Source organism: Xenopus laevis, chromosome 6L (genome assembly GCF_017654675.1).
Source record: "Xenopus laevis strain J_2021 chromosome 6L, Xenopus_laevis_v10.1, whole genome shotgun sequence".
In the NCBI taxonomy this organism is placed as follows: domain Eukaryota; kingdom Metazoa; phylum Chordata; class Amphibia; order Anura; family Pipidae; genus Xenopus; species Xenopus laevis.
Window position 1 is genome coordinate 38858512 of NC_054381.1, and position 26566 is coordinate 38885077.

The following is a 26566-nucleotide window of genomic DNA, read 5'->3' on the forward strand; positions in this document are numbered from 1 at the left end:
GATGACAGGAGTACAGATCCGGTATGGTTTTTGCTTTCCAGGCACGTCATCCCCAAGACAGCGTGACAACGGCGTACCTGGCACGTCGAATAGCCTAGGGGGAGCTGGGGGTGCACAGGTGTGGAGGAGGAGAAGGAGGACCCAGCAGCAGAGTAAGAAGAAGAAGAAGACGAGGTAGAGAGCGATGGAGGAGTAGAGGTGGTGGCAGAACCGCGTGCAATCCGTGGCGGTGACACCAACTCCACTGTTGTTGTTGAGCTACCCATTCCCTGCTTCCCAGCCATTACCAAGTTCACCCAGTGGGCAGTGTAGGTGACATACCTGCCCTGACCATGCTTGGAGGACCATGCGTCAGTAGTCATATGGACCTTTGGCCCAACACTAAGTGACAGAGATGCGGTAACTTGGCTCTGCACATGTTGGTACAGGTGTGGTATTCCCTTTTTAGAAAAAAAATTGCGGCTGGGTACCTTCCACTGCGGTGTCCCAATTGCTACAAATTTGCGGAAGGCCTCAGAGTCCACCAGCTGGTATGGTAAAAGCTGGCGGGCTAAGAGTGCAGACAAGCCAGCTGTCAGACGCCGGGCAAGGGGGTGACAGTCAGACATTGGCTTCTTACGCTCAAACATGGCCTTCACAGAAACTTGGCTGGTGGCAGATGACTGGGAATGGGAACAGGTGGTCAAGGTGGAAGGCGGAGTGGAGGGTGGTTCAGACGGGTCAAGGAGAGCAGAGGTAGAGCAGTAAGATGCTGGACCAGAAGGAGTGTGGCTTTTAGTTTGCCTGTTGCCTTTGAGGTGTTGCTCCCAAAGTGCTTTGTGCTTGCCGCTCATGTGCCTTCGCATAGAAGTTGTACCTATGTGGCTGTTGGGCTTACCAAGGCTCAGTTTCTGACTGCACTCATTGCAAATTACAATGCTTTTGTCAGAGGCACACACATTAAAAAAATCCCACACTGCTGACTTTTTGGAAGTGTGCGATCTGGCGGTAACAGTAGAAGTTGGCGGAGTTGGCGGTATTGGCGGCAATGGCGGGTGCGTTGGCCGGCTGAACACAGGTGCCGATACATGTTGTTGCCCTGCTGATCCCTGCGGGCTGTCCTCCCTGCTTCTTCTAAGTCTTATTCTCCTACTGCCTCTCTGACTCTCCGTCTCTCCATCTGAACTACCCTCCTCTTGCTCTCTTCTACTAGGCACCCACAAAACATCAATCTCCTCATCATCATTCTCCTCAGATGCATCAATTTCTTCTGACACATCACAGAAGGAAGCAGCAGCGGGGACCTCCTCCTCATCACTCATTATGTCCATCTCTATCGTGTTCTCTGCCAGAATTAAATCTGGTGTAAGGTCCTCATCTCCTTCATCTTCTTCTGGCAATAATGGTTGCGCATTACTCAGTTCAAGAAACTCATTGGAAAATAACTCCTCTGACCCCAGTGAAGAAGGGGCACCGGTGGTGGAGGAAGTGTTACGTGGGGTGGCCATAGCAGTGGAGGATGAGGAGGATGTTGTGGTAAAGTTAGAAACGGTAGAGGATGGGGTGTGCTGTGTAAGCCAGTCAACTACCTCTTCAGCATTTTGGGAGTTCAGGGTCATTGGCTTTTTAAAACTGGGAAATTTGCTAGGGCCACAGGATTGCATAGCAGCACGGCCCCTAGCACGGCCTCTGCGTGGCGGCCTGCCTTTGCCTGGCATTATTTTTAAAAAAACAACAACAACAACAAAAACTCAGTTGGTTTTTCTGGAAACGATAATACACACAGCTAGATGGCGGGTTGAAGAAAACACTGTGCAAATAATGCCTACAAAGTCAACGTATACACTACTACAGCGGTGGATACGGATTACGTAAAATATATGAATGCTGCTTGAAAAAAAGTAACTCAAGTGGTTTTTCTAGAGACGATAATATTATCAATATTTAGACAAAATGTGAACAAGGTCACACAGCTCGATGGCGGGTTGAAGAAAACAGTGTGCAAATAATGCCTACAAGGTCAACGTATACACTACTACAGCGGTGGATACGGATTACGTAAAATATATGAATGCTGCTTGAAAAAAAGTAACTCAAGTGGTTTTTCTAGAGACGATAATATTATCAATATTTAGACAAAATGTGAACAAGCTCACACAGCTCGATGGCGGGTTGAAGAAAACACTGTGCAAATAATGCCTACAAGGTCAACGTATACACTACTACAGCGGTGGATACGGATTACGTAAAATATATGAATGCTGCTTGAAAAAAAGTAACTCAAGTGGTTTTTCTAGAGACGATAATATTATCAATATTTAGACAAAATGTGAACAAGCTCACACAGCTCGATGGCGGGTTGAAGAAAACAGTGTGCAAATAATGCCTACAAGGTCAACGTATACACTACTACAGCGGTGGATACGGATTACGTAAAATATATGAATGCTGCTTGAAAAAAAGTAACTCAAGTGGTTTTTCTAGAGACGATAATATTATCAATATTTAGACAAAATGTGAACAAGCTCACACAGCTCGATGGCGGGTTGAAGAAAACAGTGTGCAAATAATGCCTACAAGGTCAACGTATACACTACTACAGCGGTGGATACGGATTACGTAAAATATATGAATGCTGCTTGAAAAAAAGTAACTCAAGTGGTTTTTCTAGAGACGATAATATTATCAATATTTAGACAAAATGTGAACAAGCTCACACAGCTCGATGGCGGGTTGAAGAAAACACTGTGCAAATAATGCCTACAAGGCCAACGTATACACTACTACAGCGGTGGATACGGATTACGTAAAATATATGAATGCTGCTTGAAAAAAGTGACTCCGGTGTTTTTTCTGGAGACGGTAATATTATGGATATTTAGACAGAATGGGAACAAGGTCACACAGCTCGATGGCGGGTTGAAGAAAACAGTGTGCAAATAATGCCTACAAGGCCAACGTATACACTACTACAGCGGTGGATACGGATTACGTAAAATATATGAATGCTGCTTGAAAAAAGTGACTCCGGTGTTTTTTCTGGAGACGGTAATATTATGGATATTTAGACAGAATGGGAACAAGGTCACACAGCTCGATGGCGGGTTGAAGAAAACAGTGTGCAAATAATGCCTACAAGGCCAACGTATACACTACTACAGCGGTGGATACGGATTACGTAAAATATATGAATGCTGCTTGAAAAAAGTGACTCCGGTGTTTTTTCTGGAGACGGTAATATTATGGATATTTAGACAGAATGGGAACAAGGTCACACAGCTCGATGGCGGGTTGAAGAAAACAGTGTGCAAATAATGCCTACAAGGCCAACGTATACACTACTACAGCGGTGGATACGGATTACGTAAAATATATTATGGCTGCTTGAAAAAGTGACTCCGGTGTTTTTTCTGGAGACGGTAATATTATGGATATTTAGACAGAATGTGAACAAGGTCACACAGCTCGATGGCGGGTTGAAGAAAACAGTGTGCAAATAATGCCTACAGGGCAAATAATGCCTAAAAGGTCAACTTATACACTACTACAGCGGTAGTAAAATAAAAAAAAGTAAAATAAAAAAAAAATGAATATTAAAAAAAAAAATTAAAGTTGGTGCTGCTGAACTACTAGGAGCAGCAGATTAGCACACCAGTCCCACTCCCCAACACTGCTAGACTAATAGCACTGGGCTCTTATAGTAGTAGTAGTAGTAGTAGTAGTAAAACAACAAAAAAATAAATAAAAGCAGTCCTTACAAGGACTACTGTTATTGCAGCAGTCAGCAGATGAGATCAGAAGCAGGACAGCTGCCCACTGCAGCTACATACAGAGCACTGCAGTAGAAGGTAGATTACTAGCCAGCAAAGCTACCTAAGCTTAAATGTCCCTCAAACCCCTGCAGACTTCTGTCCCTCCAATAACAGAGCAGTATCAAAACGATTACTAGCCAGCAAACTTTCAACTGTCCCTGAAATCACTAACAGGCAGCAGCTCTCTCCCTACACTATCTCTTCAGCACACACAGGCAGAGTGAAAAAACGCTGCAGGGCTTCGGTTTTTATAGGGAAGGGGAGTGGTCCAGGGGAGAGCTTCCTGATTGGCTGCCATGTACCTGCTGGTCTGGGGTGAGAGGGCAAAAAAAAGCGCCAACAATGGCGAACCCAAAATGGCGAACGTCGCGCGACGTTCGCGAACTTCCGGCGAGCGCGAACACCCGATGTTCGCGCGAACAAGTTCGCCGGCGAACAGTTCGCGACATCTCTACTGACTGACACTCAAAGGGGCAAATTTACTTACCTCCAAAATTGCGCCAACGACGGCTTCGCTGACATTGTAACACTTTGCCAGGCATAGATTCACCAGGACAACACTAATTCACGAAAATCCGAAGTTGCGTCCAGGGCACTGAACGCTTGCGAAGTTGCGCTAGCGTTACTGCAGCAAGCAAAGTGAAGTTGCGCTAGCGTTGGCTAATTTGCATCCGGTGGGAAGTTAAAGTTAAATGGACGTACATGTTGCAGCCAATACATTACACTACACAAGCCCGGGAACCTTAATAAAATAAACTAGAGTTGTTATATTGCCCTACACATGTGCCCACTGTATAGTTTATGTGCCATATGTTAGGAAATGTAGGGGGGAAGCCGGGTACCCCAAAAAAGTGATGATCTTTTGCAGCCTATCATCCTGTAAAAAGTAAAAGACGCCAGCGTTTTTTGGCACTTCAACAATTTTTTGACCAAGTCCTTTCTACTCTGTTGCACTTTGCCTGGTCTGAGCTGGAGAAGGTAAGTCTGGCGCAAGAGGTAACGTTCAGCTAAAAATCTCAATCTTAGTGAATTAGCGTAGTTAAGTTTGTTCACCAGAGCGCAACTTCGCCTGGCGTTAGTGTTACAAAATACTGCTAGAGTCTATCTCCTTCGCTAGCGAAGTTACGCCCATATGTAAATCGGTGAAGTTCTGAAATGATGTCATGCTTGTGAATTTTCGCCAGCATTAGTCACTTCGCCCTTTAGTAAAATTCCCCCAAAGTTCCCTAAGCAAACATATTCATGGCTTTTGTTTATCACATTATTCATGTAAAGGAAATTTTGTTATGCATCCAGCTCAACCCTCAAAATCAAATGTAAATAATCAAAATGTATATGGATGTATCAGTTACAGGACTTCGAGGTCCTCTTATTGAATAATAACTGTTGTACAGGTATGGGACATGCTATCCAGAATGCTCACGGCCTTGGGTTTTCAGGATAATGAATCTTTCCATAATTTGGATCTCCATAAAGAAAATCTACTAAAAATCATGTACATATTAAATAAACCTAACAGGCTGATTTTGCTTCCAATTAGGATTAATTATATCTTAGTTGGGATCAAGTACAAGGTACTGTTTTATTATTACAGAAAAAAGGGAAATCATTTTTAAAAATGTAAATTATTTGGATAAAAGGGAGTCTATGGAAGACGGCCTAACAGGTTTCCAGATGACCGATCCCATACCTGTATAGTATATTGCCTCCAGTTACTATAATGCTAATGACACACGCGATTCGGGTAGATTTTGTCGCCCATCGACAAATCGCCTCTTCTTTGGGCAACTAATCTCCCTTAAAAGCCTTCCTGCCGGCTACAATCTAAATCGCCGGCGGGATGGCACTTGGAGTGCTTCATTTTACGAAGTCATCCGAAGTTGCCTCATGAGGAAACTTCAGGCGAGTTGGGAAAACAAAGATCTCAGAGTGCCACCCCACCGGGGACTAAATCTCCCCGAATCTTAGCGTGGGTAGAATATATTGGCAAACATCTCCTTCTTTTACAGAACACCAGACTATCAGGAATGTTTAAATTGATCTTTGTAAGGAATATAACCTTATTGTTAGTACTGGTATGGGACCTGTTATCCAGAATGCTCAGGACCTGGGGTTTTCCGGATAATGGATCTTTCTGTAATTTGGGTCTTCATGCCTTAAGTCTACTAGAAATTAATTTAAACATGAAATAAACCCAATAGGCTGGTTTTGCTTCCAATACGGATCAATTATATCTTAGTTCGGATCAAGTACAAGCTACTGTTTTATTATTACAGAGAAAAGGAAATCCTTTTTAAAAATTTGGATTATTTGGATAAAATGGAGTCTATGGGAGACAGCTATTCTGTAATTCGAAGCCGGGTTTCTGGATAAGGGATCCTATACCTGTAGCAGTATAGAGTTATAACTTAAGCCAAAGTATATCAACTAAATTGTTTGAAAATCCTATGCCAACATAAGATGTGACTAACAGCTGCATTGAAATCAAGCTGCATTCAGTTTTCACATGGATAGTTGCAGTGTGACAATGAATTCCAGACATTGTGACTGAGGCCTTCCGTGTGTGTTTTCTAGAGAAAATACAAACAAATATCACTTCTAAACCTGGTATTTGACATCTTAATTTAATGGGACTTATCTGAAAATCAGTCCAAATACAATTTTTCTTCAGCACACCACTTACTTCTTTCTGGGTGCATCCACTCCCAAGCTGCCTCCAAGTCAGCCAAATTCCTTATCTTGAAGAACAGGATATGAAGCACACCATCCTCAGGCATTGCCTTTAAAACATTTTATTCCAGCGGAAAATTCACACACAAGCGGGGGGAAAACCGCTTCCTCAACTTATCTGAAAATGCCAGTTTATTTTGCTATGAAATAAGGACGCAGAGCATAATTCCTACATTTTTATGATTTATTATTATTTATTTGCAGGCCAATGATTTGTTTTTAGTGTGGGGCACCGGTAAAGCAAATATATATAAAACAAAACTTCAAACATTAGACAAGCGTGCTGGGAGTACTGCAGATTATTGAACCTATTTTAACAGGGATATTGTACTTCAAAGCTGGAGCTGGAACTAAAACATTTACCTGTCTGATCCTGCTGTTTTATTTAGTTAGCCTTGCTTATCCTCATTTATACCTTCCATATGTAGAGCCTGATGCCTAGTATTACTGAAGAGGGAACCAAGCAGTAATAACTTGAACTGCTATATTAGTGCTTTACTGGGGTCTTAGGAACTTCCTGCTAAGGACTAAGCATGAATGAAAATATTCACACTGATAAAATCTCATAAATTCCTAAAGATATTCCACGCTGTCAGGAAAAGAGAAAACTAGTCATAATAATTATTACTGGATATATTAAAACCACACCACTTCTGGCAACCAGCAAAGGACTATCACTGACTCCGCAGCTCTGAGCCCTGTCGTTAGCAAAAACTCTACTGTATAGTTGGAAAATAATATTGTGGAATTTCTGTTTTCTTTACCATTTCTACCATCTAAGCATCAGGTTTTGGCAAACAGAATTTGTTCTTCTCCTAAGGAAACAGACCTAGAGATATTTGTTTTTACTAGGTGCCCAATTTAGTAATGAAACAAACCTATAGGTTTATCACAGAATGACTTTTCAGCAGGGTGCAAAATAAATACATCTAAATAGAGATAAATGTAGGCTGTTAGCAGCACCGTGTAGCTACCCCAACATCAGCAACGGATAATAGAACATGAATAGCAATTCTCCTTGTTTGAATACAATGGCATGTGTCTGTGGCCAGTAACACAAACATTTAGGGGCACATTTATTATGTGGTGTAAAAACTTCAGGATAATACACCAAACATCATCAGGCATCACCGTGAAAAAAATTTAACATTTTCAAGCATTTTCTCTTAGAGTGACTTCCGCCCCGAAGCAATGTAAAGTAACAACGGCAAATCTGGCGTTCTCATTGATACATGAAACACACCTTGATACATTCCTTTTACTGCAAATTTCATTTGACACATGACAGGGGCAGCGTCAATCTGACAGGCGCCTCCCAACAACACCAAGTATCGCCCCCCGCTTTCCATAAATAACAAACCAACCACACCTGATATCTTGGGTGAAAAATTCTGCAGCTTATTTATTCAAACACATAAATAACGACCAACATAAACCAAAAGAATTAAGTGTAGGGCAATACACCATCACATTTATCAAATATTTAACTATTAACTTATTTAGCCGATGAAGGCGGCAAAGAATTGTACCCAATATCGTCTGCTGTCCTTCCTAGGCGCAGCTTTCCTCCGTAACTCATGCCCCTTCCACTGGGCCCGTTCCATCACTTTAGCCCGAGGCCTAACCCCTGTTAAGCCCTACATTTAACCACTCTCACCGGCTCCCCCCTTAGAGGAGTCCCTTCCGCTGCGACATTATGCTAACACTCCCACTCCCTCCTTTCCCAAATACCCCCTTATTCTGGGAGGGCAGACGGGAGCTGTTTATGGTAAAAGAGCATGCTCCCTTCACTTCCTTCCTTCCCTTCCACCCCAATAGTAACCCAGGAACTACAATATAATCCTTAATCTCCTCTTCCGCTTTCCTCATTCCTAGCCCTGACATGGCCTTGTTGTTTCCAGTTCCTGGCTTACTCCCCCAGGCATTCTTTATAATAAATATCCCTAGTACACAAAATGTCTCTCATGGCACATTAGTATTTATGACCATATACACAGATAAAAAACATACAAAAAAACTTATCTATTAAAGAATAAGAACACCATTTCTCACTACTCACTCAGAGGACTACTTTAACTTATGACATGTTCACATGGTGATTTTTAGGAATGGGATCCGTCATCCGGAAACCCATTATCCAGAAAGCTATAAATTAGGGAAAGGCCATCTCCCATAGACTCCATTTTAATCAAGTAATTACATTTTTAAAATGATTTCCCTTTTCTCTTTAATAATAAAAAAGTGTTGTTCCCTGTTACTAAATATATCCAGTTTTCATAGAATTGCATATTTCAACATTTCTGAGGTTGTTTCCTTCTGCTAGAAAGTCCTGTAAGAGGTTTGAAAACCACTATTGATGTAAACATTGAGTTTTAGATGGTTCTGCTTCCCAACGGCTGTTTGGGATCAAGGGATTGTACAATTGACTGTACAATTGATTGACTGTCCTTGTCCTGTAACTATAAAGATATATAGAGTCTCATCCAAAAATCATGCCAGAAGAAACCAATGAATACACGTCCCGCACATATGTGGAAAAATTAAAAAAATCAAGTTTGTCAGTAGTGATTGGCGAATCTTTGCAAAAAAATGTGCGAATTTACTGCGAAATGGTTGCGTAACGAAAGTCAATGGGCGTAAAAATTTTGACACTTGCGACTATTTGGTCTAAATGCATTAAAATCAAAGGGTGTCCGAATAATTTTTATGTGCGACAATTTTTATGCGCACACCAATTTTGATGTGCATTCATTTTTTTTGGCCACGGGTTTTTTTTGCAGACAAATTGTTGCCTCAGTTTTGCAGATTAATTTGCTTGCAGCGAAACACGGAAGTTTGCTGCGAATTTATTCACCTATCACTATTTGCCAGTCCTCAGACTACTCTACTAAACATTACAGATGTTTTTTAGGTGCAAGTACAAACCTTGAATAGTACATACAGTAATATACGTTTGTGCTTGAGCTTTTGGTCTCCAAGCAAAAACATTTACATTGTGTCTGGTGAAAATATCCTGCATCAATAGTAATATATATATATTCAGTGTATTGTAGTTCTGACAGCAGGAGGGACATTTATTTTCTTTATCTGGTTTAGAAATGATCAGTTTGCTCCTTTTTGTACTAGCCATTGGAAAGACTGCCGTACGTCTGGCTGTACAGTTATCCAAACTTTTCTCACCAGCAAGTGCAACTTTAGAAGTCACTTCTTTTATTAACATTTAAGAAGTGAATTTTCAGCACGCTGTTGTTTTCAAATCCTAAAAAAATAAAAGGACTCTATTTTCACAGTTGATATTTCACCTATGCAATGCTCTATGAGAAACACCTTTAAAAGTTGTACTTGGAATGCAAATTGTGGCATTCCATTCAAGTGTGGGTGGAAAAGCTTTGCTTTACTTTTGAAATATTAATATTTGGAAATCCGAACCGTTCTTTCTTTTGGAAGGCATGCTGTTGTCAGATTTAATTCACTTCTGTGCACGGGACAGCTGGCTCCCTATGGTAGAACTTTGATCACTTTTACAGAATTTGATTTAGCACAGTGGAACCCGACTGCATTAAAATGCAACGGATTACGTTTGTATCGTTTCAGGAAATTTAGGTCCTTTATGCTAAATACAGTACCAAACAAATGCATTTTCTGGCTTATCAAACATAAATGTGGAATGCCTGATGATTCTGATTTTTATGCAGATCAGTTGCTTTGTTTCAGAGCGTGACATTGTAAAGGTAGAGGTTTTTAAACCATGCACCATATAGTCTCCCACGCAAGGTAATCTATAGCTAATTAGCTCTGTATAATGAGATTATCCTTTCCCCTTTGTACAGTAAAAAGGAACAATAGCTTTGTTTCAAATAAGTGAATTCAGCATAAACATAACGTTCTACATGGAAAAATTAATTGTTAATTAAATTAACTGCTTGGCTAATTTGAGGTTTCCTTAATGATAGCTGTAGGAAATTGGGCCAGCAAATTTTTAAAGGGGAAATCCAGCTTCCAAACCAAAATTTGATAAAGAGTAGTGATGGGCGAATTTATTCGCCAGGCGCGAATTTGCGCGATTCGATGCCAGCGAATAAATTCGCGAAACACCCGCGAAAATTCGTCCGAAGAAATTCACCGGCGTCAAAAAAAAATTTTTTTCGACAAAAACGGGCGCCGGCGTAAAAGTCTAGACGCCGGCGCCGTTTCGATAATTTTTCGCCGTTTTTTTGAAATCCTATCATGTACATTAGGGGCAGATTTATCAAGGGTCAAAGTGATTTCGAGGGAATTAAAGTAAAAAAATCGAAATTCGAAGTAATTTTTTGGATAAAAAAAATTTGGGAAAAATACTTTGACTTCGATATTCGAAGTATTTTAATTCAATGGTCAAATTTCGAGGTATTTTACACTTCGAAGTTTGACCCTTGATAAATCTGCCCCCAATTGTATGCAAGGATATAAGCAGGCTAACAAAACACTATTTAGATATTCTTTTATGGATCTTTGTCAGTTGGCTTTAAATTACACAGGAAAATGGTCTTATTAAAAAAAACTGCTAATATTTGTTGCCCTACACAGCAAGTTTAGGTTTTATAACTATTATAGACCTCAAAATATAATATATAAACACTCCCGCTGGAAATTTTATGTTATTTTCCATTTGGGGAGTTTCACAAGTGAATGATGAATCTTAATACATGTTCTAAAGGTTTGACTGCATTTACCTTGATAAATGTCATCCTAAAATCTCCCAAGGAAAGGCCCACAATGCCCCGATACCCACCCTTTGGCTTTTATTGAAAACTGTTTACTTTCTTTTCTTATTTTTTTTTCTGTACAGAGATGTCATTGTAATGATCGATACTTTTTGAGTAAGTCAAAGAAAAACCATTGTTCATCCACAAACGACACTTTGGTGCTGTCATTGCTTTAATGTTACATTACTTCAAAGCCCACTGGGAGAAATGAGCAGATAACCCCTAGAAGAATAACTGTTTCTTATTAAAGTCCCCCCCCCTTCAGTCATGAGCATTCTTATTAAAAAAGCATATATGATGTTTAACCCTCTAATAGCATTGTGCCTTCATTGAGGGAATTATAAAGGATTGGCTTTGTCAGTGTTCAAAATAATGTTCAAAACCAGAATGACACATCAGTTTTGACATGTTATTTTAAATAGAAGCAGATGACATTATTGACTGTAATTTACAGCGAGCCACTGTTTTAAAATATTCTTTATGCTTTATGTTACTTTGCACCATTGTATCAAGTCACTACGGTGGGGGGTGGCAAAACCACAGAACTGAGTTCGGAGGAAATGTAAAAAAAAGTCGTAAACTGGAAGAAAAATCGCATAAATGAGAACAAAAATTAGCATTTACAAATGTAGTCTTCTTCAGTAGAAAATTATTAAGTTCAAATCTTAATTACCCATAGCACATTTTTAATGCAAAAATCCATTTTTAAGTTTTCTTTTTGAACTTCGATCAAGGGAAAAAAACGGTATAACTCGAATTGACTATTTCTCAATTGCAATTTTTTTCTTCTCAAGCACTAATATACCAAAAACTTGAACCAGTAAAACACGATCTTGTTAATTTGTGGGGATAAAGCCAATCTCAACAGAAATTGTATTGCTCATTTTATTCTTACAAATTTGACTGTTCAAATAAAGAAAACCCTTGGAATAAATTCTTACTGACTTTTTTAATTGACTGATTTTTTGAAGCATCAAGAATTGTTTGATCAATAAACAACTGAAGTTTGAGTTTGGAGAACTCTAATTTGAAAAACATTGAACTGAGTTTTTCTCACATTGCGGAACAAAAAGTGATCTAAAATTGTAATAAATAGGGCCCTGAGTTTATGTATGCAAGTCTGGGGGGCAGTGAGACTGGGAGTTAAATAGGAAAGCATAAAATAGTAAGGATCCACTTTCAACAAACTTGTTTGACATTTAGGGGCAGATTTATTAATGGTTTAATAGAACATTCAAATTTGAGTTTTCGAATTCTTTTTAGGTGTTCACACATTCAAATTTTAATAGAAATGTAGGGTGTAACCTCACATTTACATATTGTATATATTCATTTTTTATGCACCGAATCCAGGACTTGGATCGGCATTCAGCCAGAATTCGCCCTTTTTCAGCAGGATTCAGATTCGGCCGAATCCTTCTGCCGGGCCGAACCGAATCTGAATCTGAAATCAAGTGACTTTTTGTCACAAAACAAGGAAGTAATATTTTTTCCCCTTCCCACCCCTAATTTACATATCCAAATTAGGATTCAGATTTTGTTCGGTATTCGGCCGAATCCAAAATAATGGATTCGGTGCATCCCTAATATTTTGACATAATAGTGGAGCTATAATAATTTGACAGAGAAATAGAGACTAGTTTGAATATTTATCTCTGAAGAACGTAAAATACCTGTGGCATTTATTCATAAATATAGGTGTGCATATGATATGTTGATTGTCAGAAATGCTTGTTTATTTACACTTTCCGATTTACCACTCTTTTAGTAATTAACCAGTAAACCCCCGATTCTCTAAAGAATCGTTAATGAAAGAATGGTAACAACAGTGAGGCAGCAAAATGTGATGGGTGCTGATTCACTCTCCATCCCCAGGCAGCAACTGGCGACGCTAATTTGTGGGGATGTAGAGTGAATCTGTGCCGATTGCTTGTTGTTACCTATCTGCTATTAGAATTCTTAAATTTTGAGTTTATTGGTAGTAAAGTGTTACTGAAAAATTTCTTTATAAACAACATTTTTGGTGAAAATGTTCTCCTGTCCTTGAATGAGTTCTCCCTGGTGAGCTGTACTTAAAATCTTGACTTTAACAACAGATGAACGCTGCACTCTTGAAAATGCAACATAAAGTTGACCATGACCAAACACAGGCTCAGATAGGTAAATGCCGACTTTATCCAATGTTTGTCCTTGTGATTTGTTGATTGTCATGGCAAATGCAGCCTTAATGGGGAATTGTCGTCGTTTAAGTTTAAAAGGTAATTCCTGGTCAGAACTGGTAAGGTCAATTCTGGGAATCAAAATGGTATCACCGCTATGGGATCCTGTAAGCACTTCTGCCTTGATAACATTTTGTCTCATGGTCTTCACAACCAACCGTGTACCGTTACATAAACCTTGCTTAGTGTTAAGGTTTCTTAACAGCATGACTATAGCTGCCGGCACTGGTGACAGAGGCAGACAATTAATTAACTGGTGTGACAGAGGCAGTGGAGTAGCTGGTGGCACTGGTGACAGCGGCAGTGGAGTAGCTGCTGGCAGTCTGCACTGGTGACAGAGGCAGTGGAGTAGCTGCCAGCACTGGTGACAGAGGCAGACAGCTTATTAACTGGTGTGACAGAGGCAGTGGAGTAGCTGCCGGCACTGGTGACAGAGGCAGACAGCTTATTAACTGGTGTGACAGAGGCAGTGGAGTAGCTGCTGGCAGTGGTTGTGCTAGTTTAGTAGCTGTATCCTCAAATGGTGCCCCTGATGGCTAGCACAGTTCTCAGCAGAGAGATATAGTGAGGAACAACACACCGTATGAAGGATGATTTAACTGAGGAGAAAGGGCGCATACAGACGTTCAGTGGGCGGATTGGTTTGCTTTGACCCTTGTGACCTGAATGGTGCGTGTTGATTGGGCAGCGCGTTGCCGCCCACGCAGGTACGCAACCGTTTCCCCTCCTACAGTGTCGCTAGCGCCGCCATTACACAAACTCACAGAGGAGTAGCAACATGGCCGATGGTGCGTGCTGATTGGGCAGTGCGGTGCCGCCCACTCAGGTACGCAACACTTCCCCAGCAAAGAAGAGGTGGCGGGAGGCAGAAGGAGACAGCGGTAAGAGTGAGGGGGACGGTGTCTGGGGAGCCTGAATCTGCCGCCAGCACAGCGCATATGCCTCCTTCCTAACCTATGTCCGGCGTGTCTTTCAGCTGACACGCCGGGCACTCACAGAGGAGTAGCAACATGGCCGATGGTGCGTGCTGATTGGGCAGCGCCGGGCACTCACAGAGGAGTAGCAACATGGCCGATGGTGCGTGCTGATTGGGCAGCGCGGTGCCGCCCACTCAGGTACGCAACGGTTCCCCAGCAAAGAAGAGGCGGCGGGAGGCAGAAGGAGACAGCGGTAAGAGTGAGGGGGACGGTCTCTGCCTGAATCTTATGCCAGCAACCTATGTCCGGAGTGTCTTTCTGCACGCGCATCTTTCCTAGCCTTTCAGCTGAAGATGCGCGCGCATCTGCCTCCCCGACACGGCGGGCATGAGTGAGGGGCCTCCCCGACACGCCGGGCATGAGTGAGGGGGACGGTGTCTGCCTGAATCTTCTGCCAGCAACCTATGTCCGGCGTGTCTTTCTGCGCGCGCATCTTTCCTAACCTTTCAGCTGAAGATGCGCGCGCATCTGCCTCCCCGACACGCCGGGCATAGAAACAACCTTCGTTTAGTATATAGGATCCCTAGATAAGCGGTTTCCAAACTATAAAGCTGGCCCCCAAGGAGGGATTGGAGCAGTGTCTGGGGGGCTCTACCTAAAGGTCAGTTAGAATGATATTTGGGAAGAATGCACCTAGATACTTCTCAAAACCCACCTTGAAGGTCATTTAAGGTGAAATTTGTGTGAAGCACCCCTATACACCAGCAATTGCCTTTTAGATCATTTATTGCAGTTTGTAGCACAAACTTTCAGGAACACCCCCTTCCTCAGGTGCACCTAAGGGGTTTAAACCAAAAAGTCTGACAACCTCTGCCCTTGACTGATTTCTGCACAGGTATATAAAGATTGTTTTTTTTATCACATTTAACACCTATTCATTTTATTTTTAAGATACTTTCCAAATCTATTGAGCAACTTCGACAACCCGAGGGACATCTTGAAGAAGCTGAGGAAGATCTTCATGGAGATAATGTGATACAAGAAAAGAGTTCCTCTGCGGATAACACAAGAAGTTACAGCAGTACAGATCTTAGGACTGGACCTCTCGGATCTGTGAAAGTGAAAGAGGAGCCACCAGATAGCGAGGACGAAATTAAAACACACCTTCAGTCTGAGCAGAAGGCAGTTTTTGTGCAACAGGTAATAGGCAAAGATTTAGCTCCAGGATTTGTCCTTAAAGTTATTCTTTGAAGTTTGATGACAGGCACTCATTGTAAAACTTTTGGTAGAATGATAAAAAGAGAATCAATTTTCTGAGAAAGTGATTTATTCATTTTCAGCACCAAAAGGATTTTTTTTTTCTTCCATCATTTTCTTTTTGAGAATAGGAATCATGACAAAATCTGCTCTTTATACTCCCTTTTTCATTTTTTTGTAATCTTGCTGGAACATTTGTTTTGAATGTAGCTTTAATGGACCTATTTGTCATTAGTCATATAAGGCTTTCTGGTTTCATTTACAGTATGGGAACTGCATTGCCTATTTAAGTGCAATGAATAAAAATGCCTAGAAATATTTACATACATATTTACAGTTATGTAAAGAAACAATTGCATTTCTTCTAGTGAGGCTGGCATAGCATTAAATGGGATTACCATAAAAAATTTTATATTGTGTTCAAGGTACTTTGCTAGAAATTATGAACTTTTCCATGCCTCGCAAAAGGGAACATATTAAGGGGGTTATTTATAGTGATGGGCGAATTTGCGCCTCGTTTTTGACGCCGGCGCCCATTTTTTCGACGCCGGCGCCCGTTTTTGAATTTTTCGGCGAATTTTCGCGGCCGTTTCGCGAATTTATTCGCCTGCCGCGAATCGCGCAAATTCGAAGCGAATTCGCGCCTGGCGAATAAATTCGCCCATCACTAGTTATTTATTAAATGCAAAAATCATGAAAAATTTGTGATTTTTTTTTTATAAAATTGGACTTTTAAAAAATCACGAATTTTTCGGAATTTATTAAACCCCGAATCTGAAAACCCAGCATCTCAGACCTGTTGAGGTTGCATATAAGTCAATGGAAGAAGTCCCAATGATTTTTTGATGTGCGCTGGGTTACGTGCAATACCCCAAAGTTTTCGGGAGAAAATTTTCAGGAAAATGTAATAATAAATAAGAATAAAAAACCTGAGCAAAGTGCCGGATATCTCTCCCGGGAGACCCGAAGCCTCTGGGTCCTAGCACCTGATATCGACGCGCACCATTCCCCCTCCCCACGTGCGCGTGATAGTGCTTGGGAATGCTGCGTTCCACATACACTTCAGGCCCAGGCCTTTGTGGCCTCGCCACAAATCCGGGCCTGCCCGAGTGGATTTGATCTAAGTTTGCAGCAGAAAATATTGAGATAAATTCGGACTTTGATAAATAACCCCCATAGTATTGCAATTTAAATTATGAACAAAACCGTAAACAAGAATTTCTGTAGGCAATTTTACTTTCCTTGAGCATGCTCTCTTTTATAAAATTGGATGGGCAGAACTCCACAGCAAAAAACACATGAAAAAAATCCCTATTGTGGAAATGTACTAAAAAGAGCAAAGTTTGCTGTTGGTCTAATCACCTATAGCAACCAAATAGCAGGTCACCTGTTTAAAAGCAAACATCTTATTGGTTACTATGGGTTACTGCAACTTTTGGATTCGATTCAATACACATTTTTTAATTAATTTCAATTGGTCGTTTTTTTTTTCGAATTTCGAGTTTATGGGAGTTTTTACAAACTCCCATAAACTCTAAATTCGACCCTTGATAAATATGCCCCTTAGTGTTGCTGTAGGTAGACACAGTACAAATGGAATGAGTGAAACAGGCCAGCACGTGTTTATGGCTTTTTTTCAAGTTAGGAAAATTACATCCATTTCACTTTTTTCTATATAAAAAATGTATTTGAAATTGGGAGTGTGAATTTAGTTCCTATGTGAAAATGTTTTGTACAGAACTTTTGTAACAATTAAAAGAAAATATAATTATGTGCTTGTCTATTAGTTTTCTATAAATTTAATCTATATTAAAAAAAAGCCTTGAACATTGAAAGCGTGACCAAAAGTAAAGCTTGACTTATTATTTTTGTATCATGTGCAAACTCTCATTTCACCATACATTTTGTTAGGTAACCTGAACTGTGGGCATGTTGTGTTCTGGAGAAACACCCTGATTTTCTAAAGCAACTTGCTGGAGGAAGAACAGGAATATGGCATCCTCTAAATCAATGACGGAACCTTCCATAACCAGAGATCACGTCTTTCATTTTTCTGTGGCCATCATGGATGCGAAGAAATAACATGAGTGTGAAATCAGACTCGATTTTCTTGTTCCATATAAACGTCATTGCTCACAAGAGAAAATTATCATTGTTCATTTATATTTGGATGATAATATTTACAAAAACATCTGTGTCGTTTCCTGTTTCATGGCAATGCAGGTATCGGAGAACATATTTCTACTTGAATGTTGCATAATTCTAAATACAGGCATAGGATGTATTATCTGGACACCGCTTAACCGGAGTGCTGTGAAAATGGAGCAATGTGTCCTATCTTCAGCAAAAAAGTCTGTTTTTAATTTTTTTTTTATATTTTCCTTGCATTAATAAAACAGTACCTTGTACTTAATGTAAACAAAGTTAGGCTAAATTCATGCAAACCAATCCTTTTGGATTTTAAACTTTCGAAGGGGCAGATTTACTAAGCCTCGGGTGAATATTCGAATTTCAAAAAGTACAAATTTCGAAGTAAATTTTTGGATACTTTGACCATCATATAGGCTACTTCAACCATCAAATTCGACTTCGATTCGAACGATTCAAAAAAAAAAAAAATCATTTGACTATTCGATCATTCAATAGTCGAAGTACTGTCTCTTTAAAAATCCTTCGAATTCAATACTTCGCCAAGTTAAACCTACTGAATTGCATTATAAGCCTATGGGGACCTTCTACAAGCATTTTCTACGTTTTTGGCATCGAATAAAAATCCTTCGATCGATAACTGAAAATCATTCGAATCGTTCGATTTGAACGATTCAATCGTTCAAACGATTTTTATTTGATCGATCGAATGCTTATTTTAGAGCTAAATCTTTCAAATTCGATATTCGAATTAGAAGGATTTCAATTCGATGGTCGAATTCGAGGGTTTTAACCCCTTGAAATTCCACCCTTGATAAATCTGCCCCTAAGTGTTTTTAGTAAACATAAGGCGCAATGCTCCATATTACAGAAAGACCCAAAACTTGTAGATGCTAATGCTAATACAATACATTTTTTGACACACAAATTATGAAATTTCACCTGGGCATATTCAAGCCGCCACATTGAAGCTCTAAATCTGTAACAGATTTCCAAAAATTTGAATTATCTCTTTTTAGTGACACAAAGTGCAGGCTGCACTTATATTCTTATATTACTGCGGTACTAATATTATCTGAATTTGACTGAATCTAATCAACGCTGATTAAAACGAGCAGAGTAAGGAGTATTTATTTTTTGAAATATAATGGAGAATTTCCACTAATAATCCATTTAACGGAATCACAATGAAAGAGTGGATTGCATAAGGGCATAATTAATACTATCCTAGCTGTGACAGTGTGATTGGAAAATGTGATGTACACAAATTTTATGTAAGAAATGTTTCAGAAGAACTTTTTTTCCCATCCAATGTTATTCAGACATTCATAGCGGGAAGTTTGGTCAAATCATGTGTTTATTGGTTGCTAGGAACTCATTACATTCTTTATCTATGGATAATATCTATTGCTTTTGGGAAAGGAATTTTGTACCCTACAATAAAACCTTTCCTTTTCCCCTCTCCTAAATATATATAGATATAGAGTATATGAAAGCACAACAATAATCTAGAACAGTGATCCCCAACCGGTGACTCCTGAGCAACATGTTGCTCACCAACCCATTGGCTGTTGCTCCCCTGGCTTGGAGGCAAGTTTTAGTTACATAAAACCCAGTGTACTGCCAAACAGAGCCTCCTATAGGCTGCCAGTCCACATAGGGGCTACCAAATAGCCAATCACAGCCATACTTTTTTCATGTTTGTGTTGCTCCCCAACTCTTTTATAAAAAAGGTTGGTGAACCCCTGGTCTAGAAGCTTTTCACTGGAATATTTCCCTTTCGCACCTATCTTTAAATTATGTTTTTATTTTCTAACAGTCATAATTCTAAAATAATGTCCTAATTTATTAATTTATTGAACGTTATAAAACCAATATTCGCAAAATCTTTATCTATAATTATTTGTTATTATTATGATTTTCTTAGTTTAATTTAGGAAATTTTATCATTTTGGAAAAATTATTATAATATTTCACATTTTGGATCCCCTTTTCACCTGGAAGTCTTAAAATTAAAGTCCCTACGCAGTCTGATATTTCCAGTTTAAAATATAATTCTACCTGCATTTGTACAACTGATTACATTTTCTCAGTCCACTCGTTTGCTAAATAATGGCCACCGACGGGTGACGTCTTCTTCAGGAACCAAGAACTTCTTATATTTTTATCTCTTAAAGAACTAAATAAAAATGGTTATGGTTGGCTGTCTTACATTTGTATACTGGAAATCACATTTGTCTAAAATAATAGTGGTATGTGATTTCATATGTATGCGTTCATGTAAAACTGAATATACCCACATTATAATTCAAAAATTACACTAACAAACACTCAAACACAGACCTGGTGTCTAATGAAAGACCTGGTGACAAACAGAAGATTTGTATATTATGATGTAAACCAAATGGGAATTGTATTTGTATATTTCATGTCCTTCATAGTTCAAGTATTATATGCTATTTATCCCACCAATGACGATAAGGAATGGGATTTTCTATAACAATGTCAAATCAAATACAGGTAAATTGTTTCTGTTGGTATATGTACGTATGACATTTTAATCTATTGTATTTATTTTTACCTGTAGCAGGGATTTTGCTGTTTTGTGTTGTAAATAGATTGATTGTATTTTTTGTTGCCTTATGTTATAATTTTATTCTTTTCACAAATAAAAAGTTTTTCTTTTTTAATTTGTTTCTTTTTTTTGTGTAACACATGTGGGGGAGCACACGTACAGTATGGGGCAAATTTACTTAAGGTCGAATATCGAGGGTTAATTAACCCTCGATAGTCGACTGTCGAAGTTAAATCCTAGCGTATTTAGCGCTATTCGATCGAACGATTAAATCCTTTGAATCGTTCGATTCAAAGGATTTTAATCCATCGATCGAACGATTTTTGTTCGACCAAAAAATACTTAGAAAGCCTATGGGGACCTTCCCCATAGGCTTACATTGACTTCGCTAGCTTTTAGGTGGCGAACTAGGGGGTCAAAGTTTTTTTTAAAGAGACAGTACTTCGACTATCGAATGGTCGAATAGTCGAACGATTTTTAGTTTGAATCGTTTGATTCAAAGGGGCAAATTCACTAAGATGCGAAGTTGCGCCAGGCGCAACTTCGCCGCACTTCGCCAGGCGTAGTTTCACCAGGGCTCCGCAAATTCACTAAAATCCGAAGTTGCGCACAGGGGTAGCGTAAGGTTGCGAAGTTGCGCTAGCGTTGATTCGCTATATAAAGCGAAGTTACGCTAGCGAAGGCTAATTTGCATACGGCGCGAAATTCAAATTTCAATGGAGGAACACGTATCTGCACTACAAATGCCTAGAAAACCTTCAAATCAGCAAATAAAATTTTATTTTGCCCTACACATGTGCCCACTGTCTAGGTAAGTTGCCATGAGTCAGGAAATGTAGGGGGGAGGAAGGGGAGCCCCAAAAAATTTTCGATCTTTTTCAGCCTATCAGCCATCATGTAGAAAACACGCCAGCGTTTTTTTGGGACTTAGAAAAAAAATTGACTTTTTTTTAAACAATCCCTATATACTCTATTGCGCTTCGCCAGGTCTGAGGTGGCGAAGAAAGTCTAGCGTAAAAGGTAGCGTTCAGTACACTGCGCAAGTGTTCTGCCATCATCCTAGATTTATGCTGCATTAAAGAAACTAGGGGTAGTTTACAAACACAAGTGCAGCCAATCAGGTGTTTGCTTTAAATTTCCAACTTGTAGTAGGTTGTTCACACTTAATTGCTGATTGGTTGCTGTTTGCACTTAGCACCTCTGCTTGTAAATCGGCCCCCTTCCTTGCAAGTCGAGCTTTATTTAAGCAACACACTGTGCTAAACAGTATTGCTGGGTTCTGGATAACAGGTTTCCAGATTATTGATTCCTATACTTGCTAGTGGGTGAAGTACCTCAAATGTGGTACACTGCGCAAGTTAGTGAATTTGCGTAGTTTCGTCACTAGCGAAGATTCGTCTGGTGTAAGGTTGCGAAGTAACACTAGCGAAACTACGCCAGCGTTCGTTAGTGAATTTGCGCAGTAGCGAAAATGCCAAACGCAAGCGAATTAACGCTAGCGTTCGGCGTTCGCGGCTTAGTGAATTTGCCCCAAAGTCGTTGTCGAAGTAGCCCATTTGATGGTCGAAGTAGCCAAAAAAAAATTTGAAATTCGATGTTTTTTTTCTTCTATTCCTTCACTCAAACTAAGTAAATGGGCCCCTATGTGTCAGCAGTGAAACTGGTTATTCTATGAATGTTTCTGTTATTTATGTCTGCTTGAATAGTCCCGGGAGGAAGCTGAAAAGGCACACAGGCTTGTCTTCATAATATTTTCAATATTTAAAATACTAGAAAATTCTATTAAAAACATCTCAGAGCACGTCCCGGAGGGGAACTTAAGGTTAGATACAACTGGTCGCTATTTTTCTTTGAGCACGCCAAAAAAATACCAATCAATTCAGATTTACAAATCATTCTCTGCAGTATTTATTTGTAGCATTTGGACAAGTCATTGTCTCCTATACACTTGTATTGCCTTAAAAACGTCTTTTGTGGCGTTATCGTTCAGAGCTGCCACTAAGAACCTACTGCTCCCAGCAATTCAGACAAGCTGCACCATTTTAAAAATGAAAACTAAAGCTTTTATATTTTTTGTTTGTCAATACTTTCCTGCCACGGACATTTTTCCGGCAGTCAACACTGAGATATTAGAATTAATCTATCCTGGAGTTGTTAGAAAAGACCGCATTTTAATGCTGAAGCCTTTTGGGTTTGTTGTGTCACAACCAACTAACATAAGGATCAGGAAACAGGACAGTCCAATAAAATAAAAATGTATTTATAACACTTTACAGAAAAATCACTACATGTTTTGAGGCCTAAAGACCTGCACCTTTCTTGCACATGTCCCTGATGAAGATCCCTGCCTTTAGGGGTTGAAACACGTCAGGAGCAGGTTCTTGCACTCCAGAATGCACAGCAAGGATGAATACACCTCTGTATTTATAGGGGGGCATATAGATGGCTCTCCTCTCAGCATTTACATGTCTCCTCACTTGTACCACGTTGGTCCAGAGTACAGCAAGACCCCAGCCACAAGTACTTTACATTAATGAGCATTAAGAAATTTTGATTTTGTACTCTAGCACTTGATCCAGTACATTTGTAAGTTACCCTTTCTGTGATACAATCTAGTCAATATACATGCTTCCCAAACACAAAACCTAGACTGTAAGCTCCTGGGCTCCTTGAACCTTAATAATGCTCAGGGAAATAGTCATAGTCACCTATCTCTGTCACTTAATATTGTACAATGGAAACTGCTAGTGAGGAGAGAGACAATTTACTGGCCTGGTTTTCTCTGCTTTTCCAGATGTTTGTAAAAAAGGTTTCATAAATGCTAATGCAATGTTTTTCCAGCAGTTTTCTTATTTGTCAGTATATACCTGTTGTGCCGTTCCCTGGCACGCTACAAACAGATATACATCCACACGTTGCATTTAGACTTTCATCGATTTTGAAAATAGTCATTTTTCATGTGCAGTTTGACTGATCCACTGGGGGTTCAACTTGCGTTCATATGTTTTAATATACACCTAGAGGCACCATGCAAAGATTAAAATTCATGCCCTTTCAGTTGCGTTTTGCTATGTCAGAATATTCACTCACTACTTTTTATGTGCAACTATTTCAACACAAACTTTGGCACATTTCTTAAGCTGTAGGCTTCTCACCGGACCAATTTAACATAAAAGATTTACTGTTACAGTTTGTGTGTGGCCAGGGAATGGCATATGGAAAACATGTTTCCTGTTATTTCATTTAATTGCTCAGATCACGTGCCAGCCTGAGGCATGTCATTTTGGCCTTGTAAAACCGCTTGTCTGACAAAAGAGATGGACAGTATCTTGGCTTTCGTTTAGCTACTCAGTAATCTACAGATAAAGCCTTACATATCAACTTGGTGTGATTTGCCAAAACACTTTTTTTCTCACTGCCCAATTACCATTCTATGCAAAATCTCTGGTATTTGAGGAAGGCAGTTAACAATAAGATATGTGCCTGAAAAGTAAGAATAAATTTGCTGTAGTGAGGGGACAGGTGAGATCTATTATCTAGCAGCTCATTGGAAAACCTGGGAATGTCTGTATAGGATTTTCCTAAGCCTGGACACATTTTAGGGCTAATTTATCAACATACAATTTTTTTAGTTTTTTTGAGCTAAGATTCAAATAAGTTTTCAATACTTATTCAGTGCAAAAGACTCATGTAAAGATTTGCCATTGAAAAGATGGTGAATTCATGTAGAAGTCAATGCGGGTTGTCCTAGGCAAAATGTAATTCAATTCGAGTTTATGGAAAATAATTGATTTTTTTTATATTCAAGTTTTTTTTATAAAAATAATTTAAAAAAAAAGCCTCCAAAATTAAAATTCAATGCTAACACAGGTGTTCTGCCATTATCCTAGATTTATGCTGCATTAAAGAAACTAGGGATAGTTTACAAACACAAGTGCAGCCAATGAGGTGTTTGCTTTAAATTTCCAACTTGTAGTAGGTTGTTCACACTTAATTGCTGATTGGTTGCTGTTTGCACTTAGCACCTCTGCTTGTAAATCGGCCCCCTTCCTTGCAAGTCGAGCTTTATTTAAGCAACACACTGTGCTAAACAGTATTGCTGGGTTCTGGATAACAGGTTTCCAGATTATTGATTCCTATACTTGCTAGTGGGTGAAGTACCTCAAATGTGGTCACATAATTATCACTTGCATGGGTCCTCACTACAGAAAAAATGCCTAAATAGCCGAAACCCTTAGGGAGTTATGGGGGAATATATGTATCTATGTATAACTTTATTTGTAAAATGCTGTTAAGGAGCCATAGGTCTGTACAGTGCATAAAAGTACAATATATATAAAAGTATACATGGGTAGTGATGGGCGAATTTGGGGCGTTTCACCGAAAAATTTGTGAATTTCCTGCGAAATTCGCGAAACAGCACCGGCATCTCGTTTTTGATGCTGGCGTCCATTTTTTTTACGCTGGCAAATTTTTGCTGGTGAATTTTCACGGCGGTTTCGTGAATTGCGGGAATTTGCTGCGAATTTGCGCCTGGCGAATAAATTCGCCCATCACTATACACGGGGAAGACAAATAATAAATATACACAGAAATCATATCAGGACAAAGAGCTTAAGTGTTTGGAGAAGAAAAAGTGCACAAGGTAAGGCATAGTCAGTAGGCACAGGACTATATATATTTTCTCTTCCTTAGATTCCTATACCTACAATATATTAGCATGACTATTGTGAAAATAGTTTCATCCAACCATAAGTTTTTTATGAGCTAAGGGGAGCAAAATGATGGGTCAAAAGGATGGAGAAAAACTGAATTAGTGATATCAATCCTTCACTGAAATTAGTTCTGGATATTAAAATGTAAAAAAGGCTCACAAAATGATCTACCAATCAGTCAAATAAACAAAAATTGCTGGTTTTGTTTTATGAATCAAGCACAAATCAGTTGTTTGTTATTTGTCCAACAAGGCACCAGAACTTTCCAGCATGTTGGGCAAGTTACCCAGAATGCCAGAATGTTACCCCCTCATCACAGGAAAGTGTATCATGCTGCAGTTTTTGGTATATGGAAAGTGCCTCTATGGGTGAAATATGGACATTTCATTGTCAGAATTCTTTCCCTTTCTGGCCTTTAAATTCATGCAGAATGCACAAGTCCAACAGGGAGCAGGGAGCTACCAGAGCCCAGTATCTGGGAAGTGTAATGTTGTTCCATTCATTCCTATAAAAATCTATAAGGTTCATTTTAATATTCATTTTGTATAGGCTTTGAGAGCCTGAGCATGTGCTTGTTTGGATGACTAGGTTGCCTATCTAGAATCATACAGTTCATTTTGTCTATCACCCACTTTAGATCCATGTAAAATATTTCTCTTTATAAATAGTGATGAGCGAAATTATTTGTACAATTTGCCGCCGGCGAATAAATTCGTGAAACGGCAGCGAAATTTCGCTGGTAAAAATTCAAAAACAAGACGCCGGCGCCTTTTTTTGCGAATTTTTTGCCATTTCGCAGGAAATTTGCACATTTTTCGTCGAAACGGCGCAAATTCGCCCATCCCTATTTATAAATTATACATTTTTTTATCATTAAAGACCAGCTATCTATGACATCATAAATATTTAGACAGGTTATCTTGGGAATTCCCCAAATAATCTCATTTTACATCTGTTCCTGCTGTATCTAGGAAACAGAGCCTAACATTTGTTGTGCTTACATGATGCCACTCAGTGGCAATGTTGTGGGAATCTGGGGAAAAATTCACGAATAGTGATGGACGTTTTGCAAAAAAAATTAATGCCTGGCGAATTTATTCACCCATCACTGGCTCATCGCTAGTAATTAGGCAAATCTTTCAACAGGTTCCCCAAGTTACATGAGCCACCATGACACAACTGTATATATAATGGTAGGGTTTACCTTTAATAGAAGAAACCATTATTATCATTATTATGTATTTCTAGCGTGCCAATATATTCCGCATCGATGTGCAATAAATAAGTGTATACTAGTGATGGGCGAATAAATTCGGCAGGCGCAAATTCACGGGGAATCTTCGTGTTTCACTGCTGGCGAATAAATTCATAAACTGCGACAAAAATTCGCCGGCAAAAATATCCGTTGCGTCAAACAAATTTGGTCGCTCGTCAGAATAGTCGCATGCATAAAAATTGTCCTGCATGAA

General features: G+C 39.5%; 1 protein-coding gene across 4 annotated transcripts in view; it reads left to right on the forward strand.

The window, feature by feature from the left end:
• Positions 1-18237, forward strand: part of hdac9.L (histone deacetylase 9 L homeolog) — a 285273-nt gene extending 267036 nt beyond the window's left edge. For 3 of the 4 annotated variants that reach the window (XM_041565959.1, XM_041565960.1, XM_018267376.2), the window contains one exon: positions 15354-16170. In XM_041565959.1, coding sequence (XP_041421893.1) covers positions 15354-15653 — 300 coding nt within the window. In that variant the 3' untranslated portion in view covers positions 15654-16170. Of the gene's footprint in view, positions 1-15353; positions 16171-17570 lie in introns of those variants that run through there. The other variant, XM_018267378.2, reaches the window with a different exon arrangement.
• The last annotated feature ends 8329 nt before the right edge of the window (positions 18238-26566 follow it).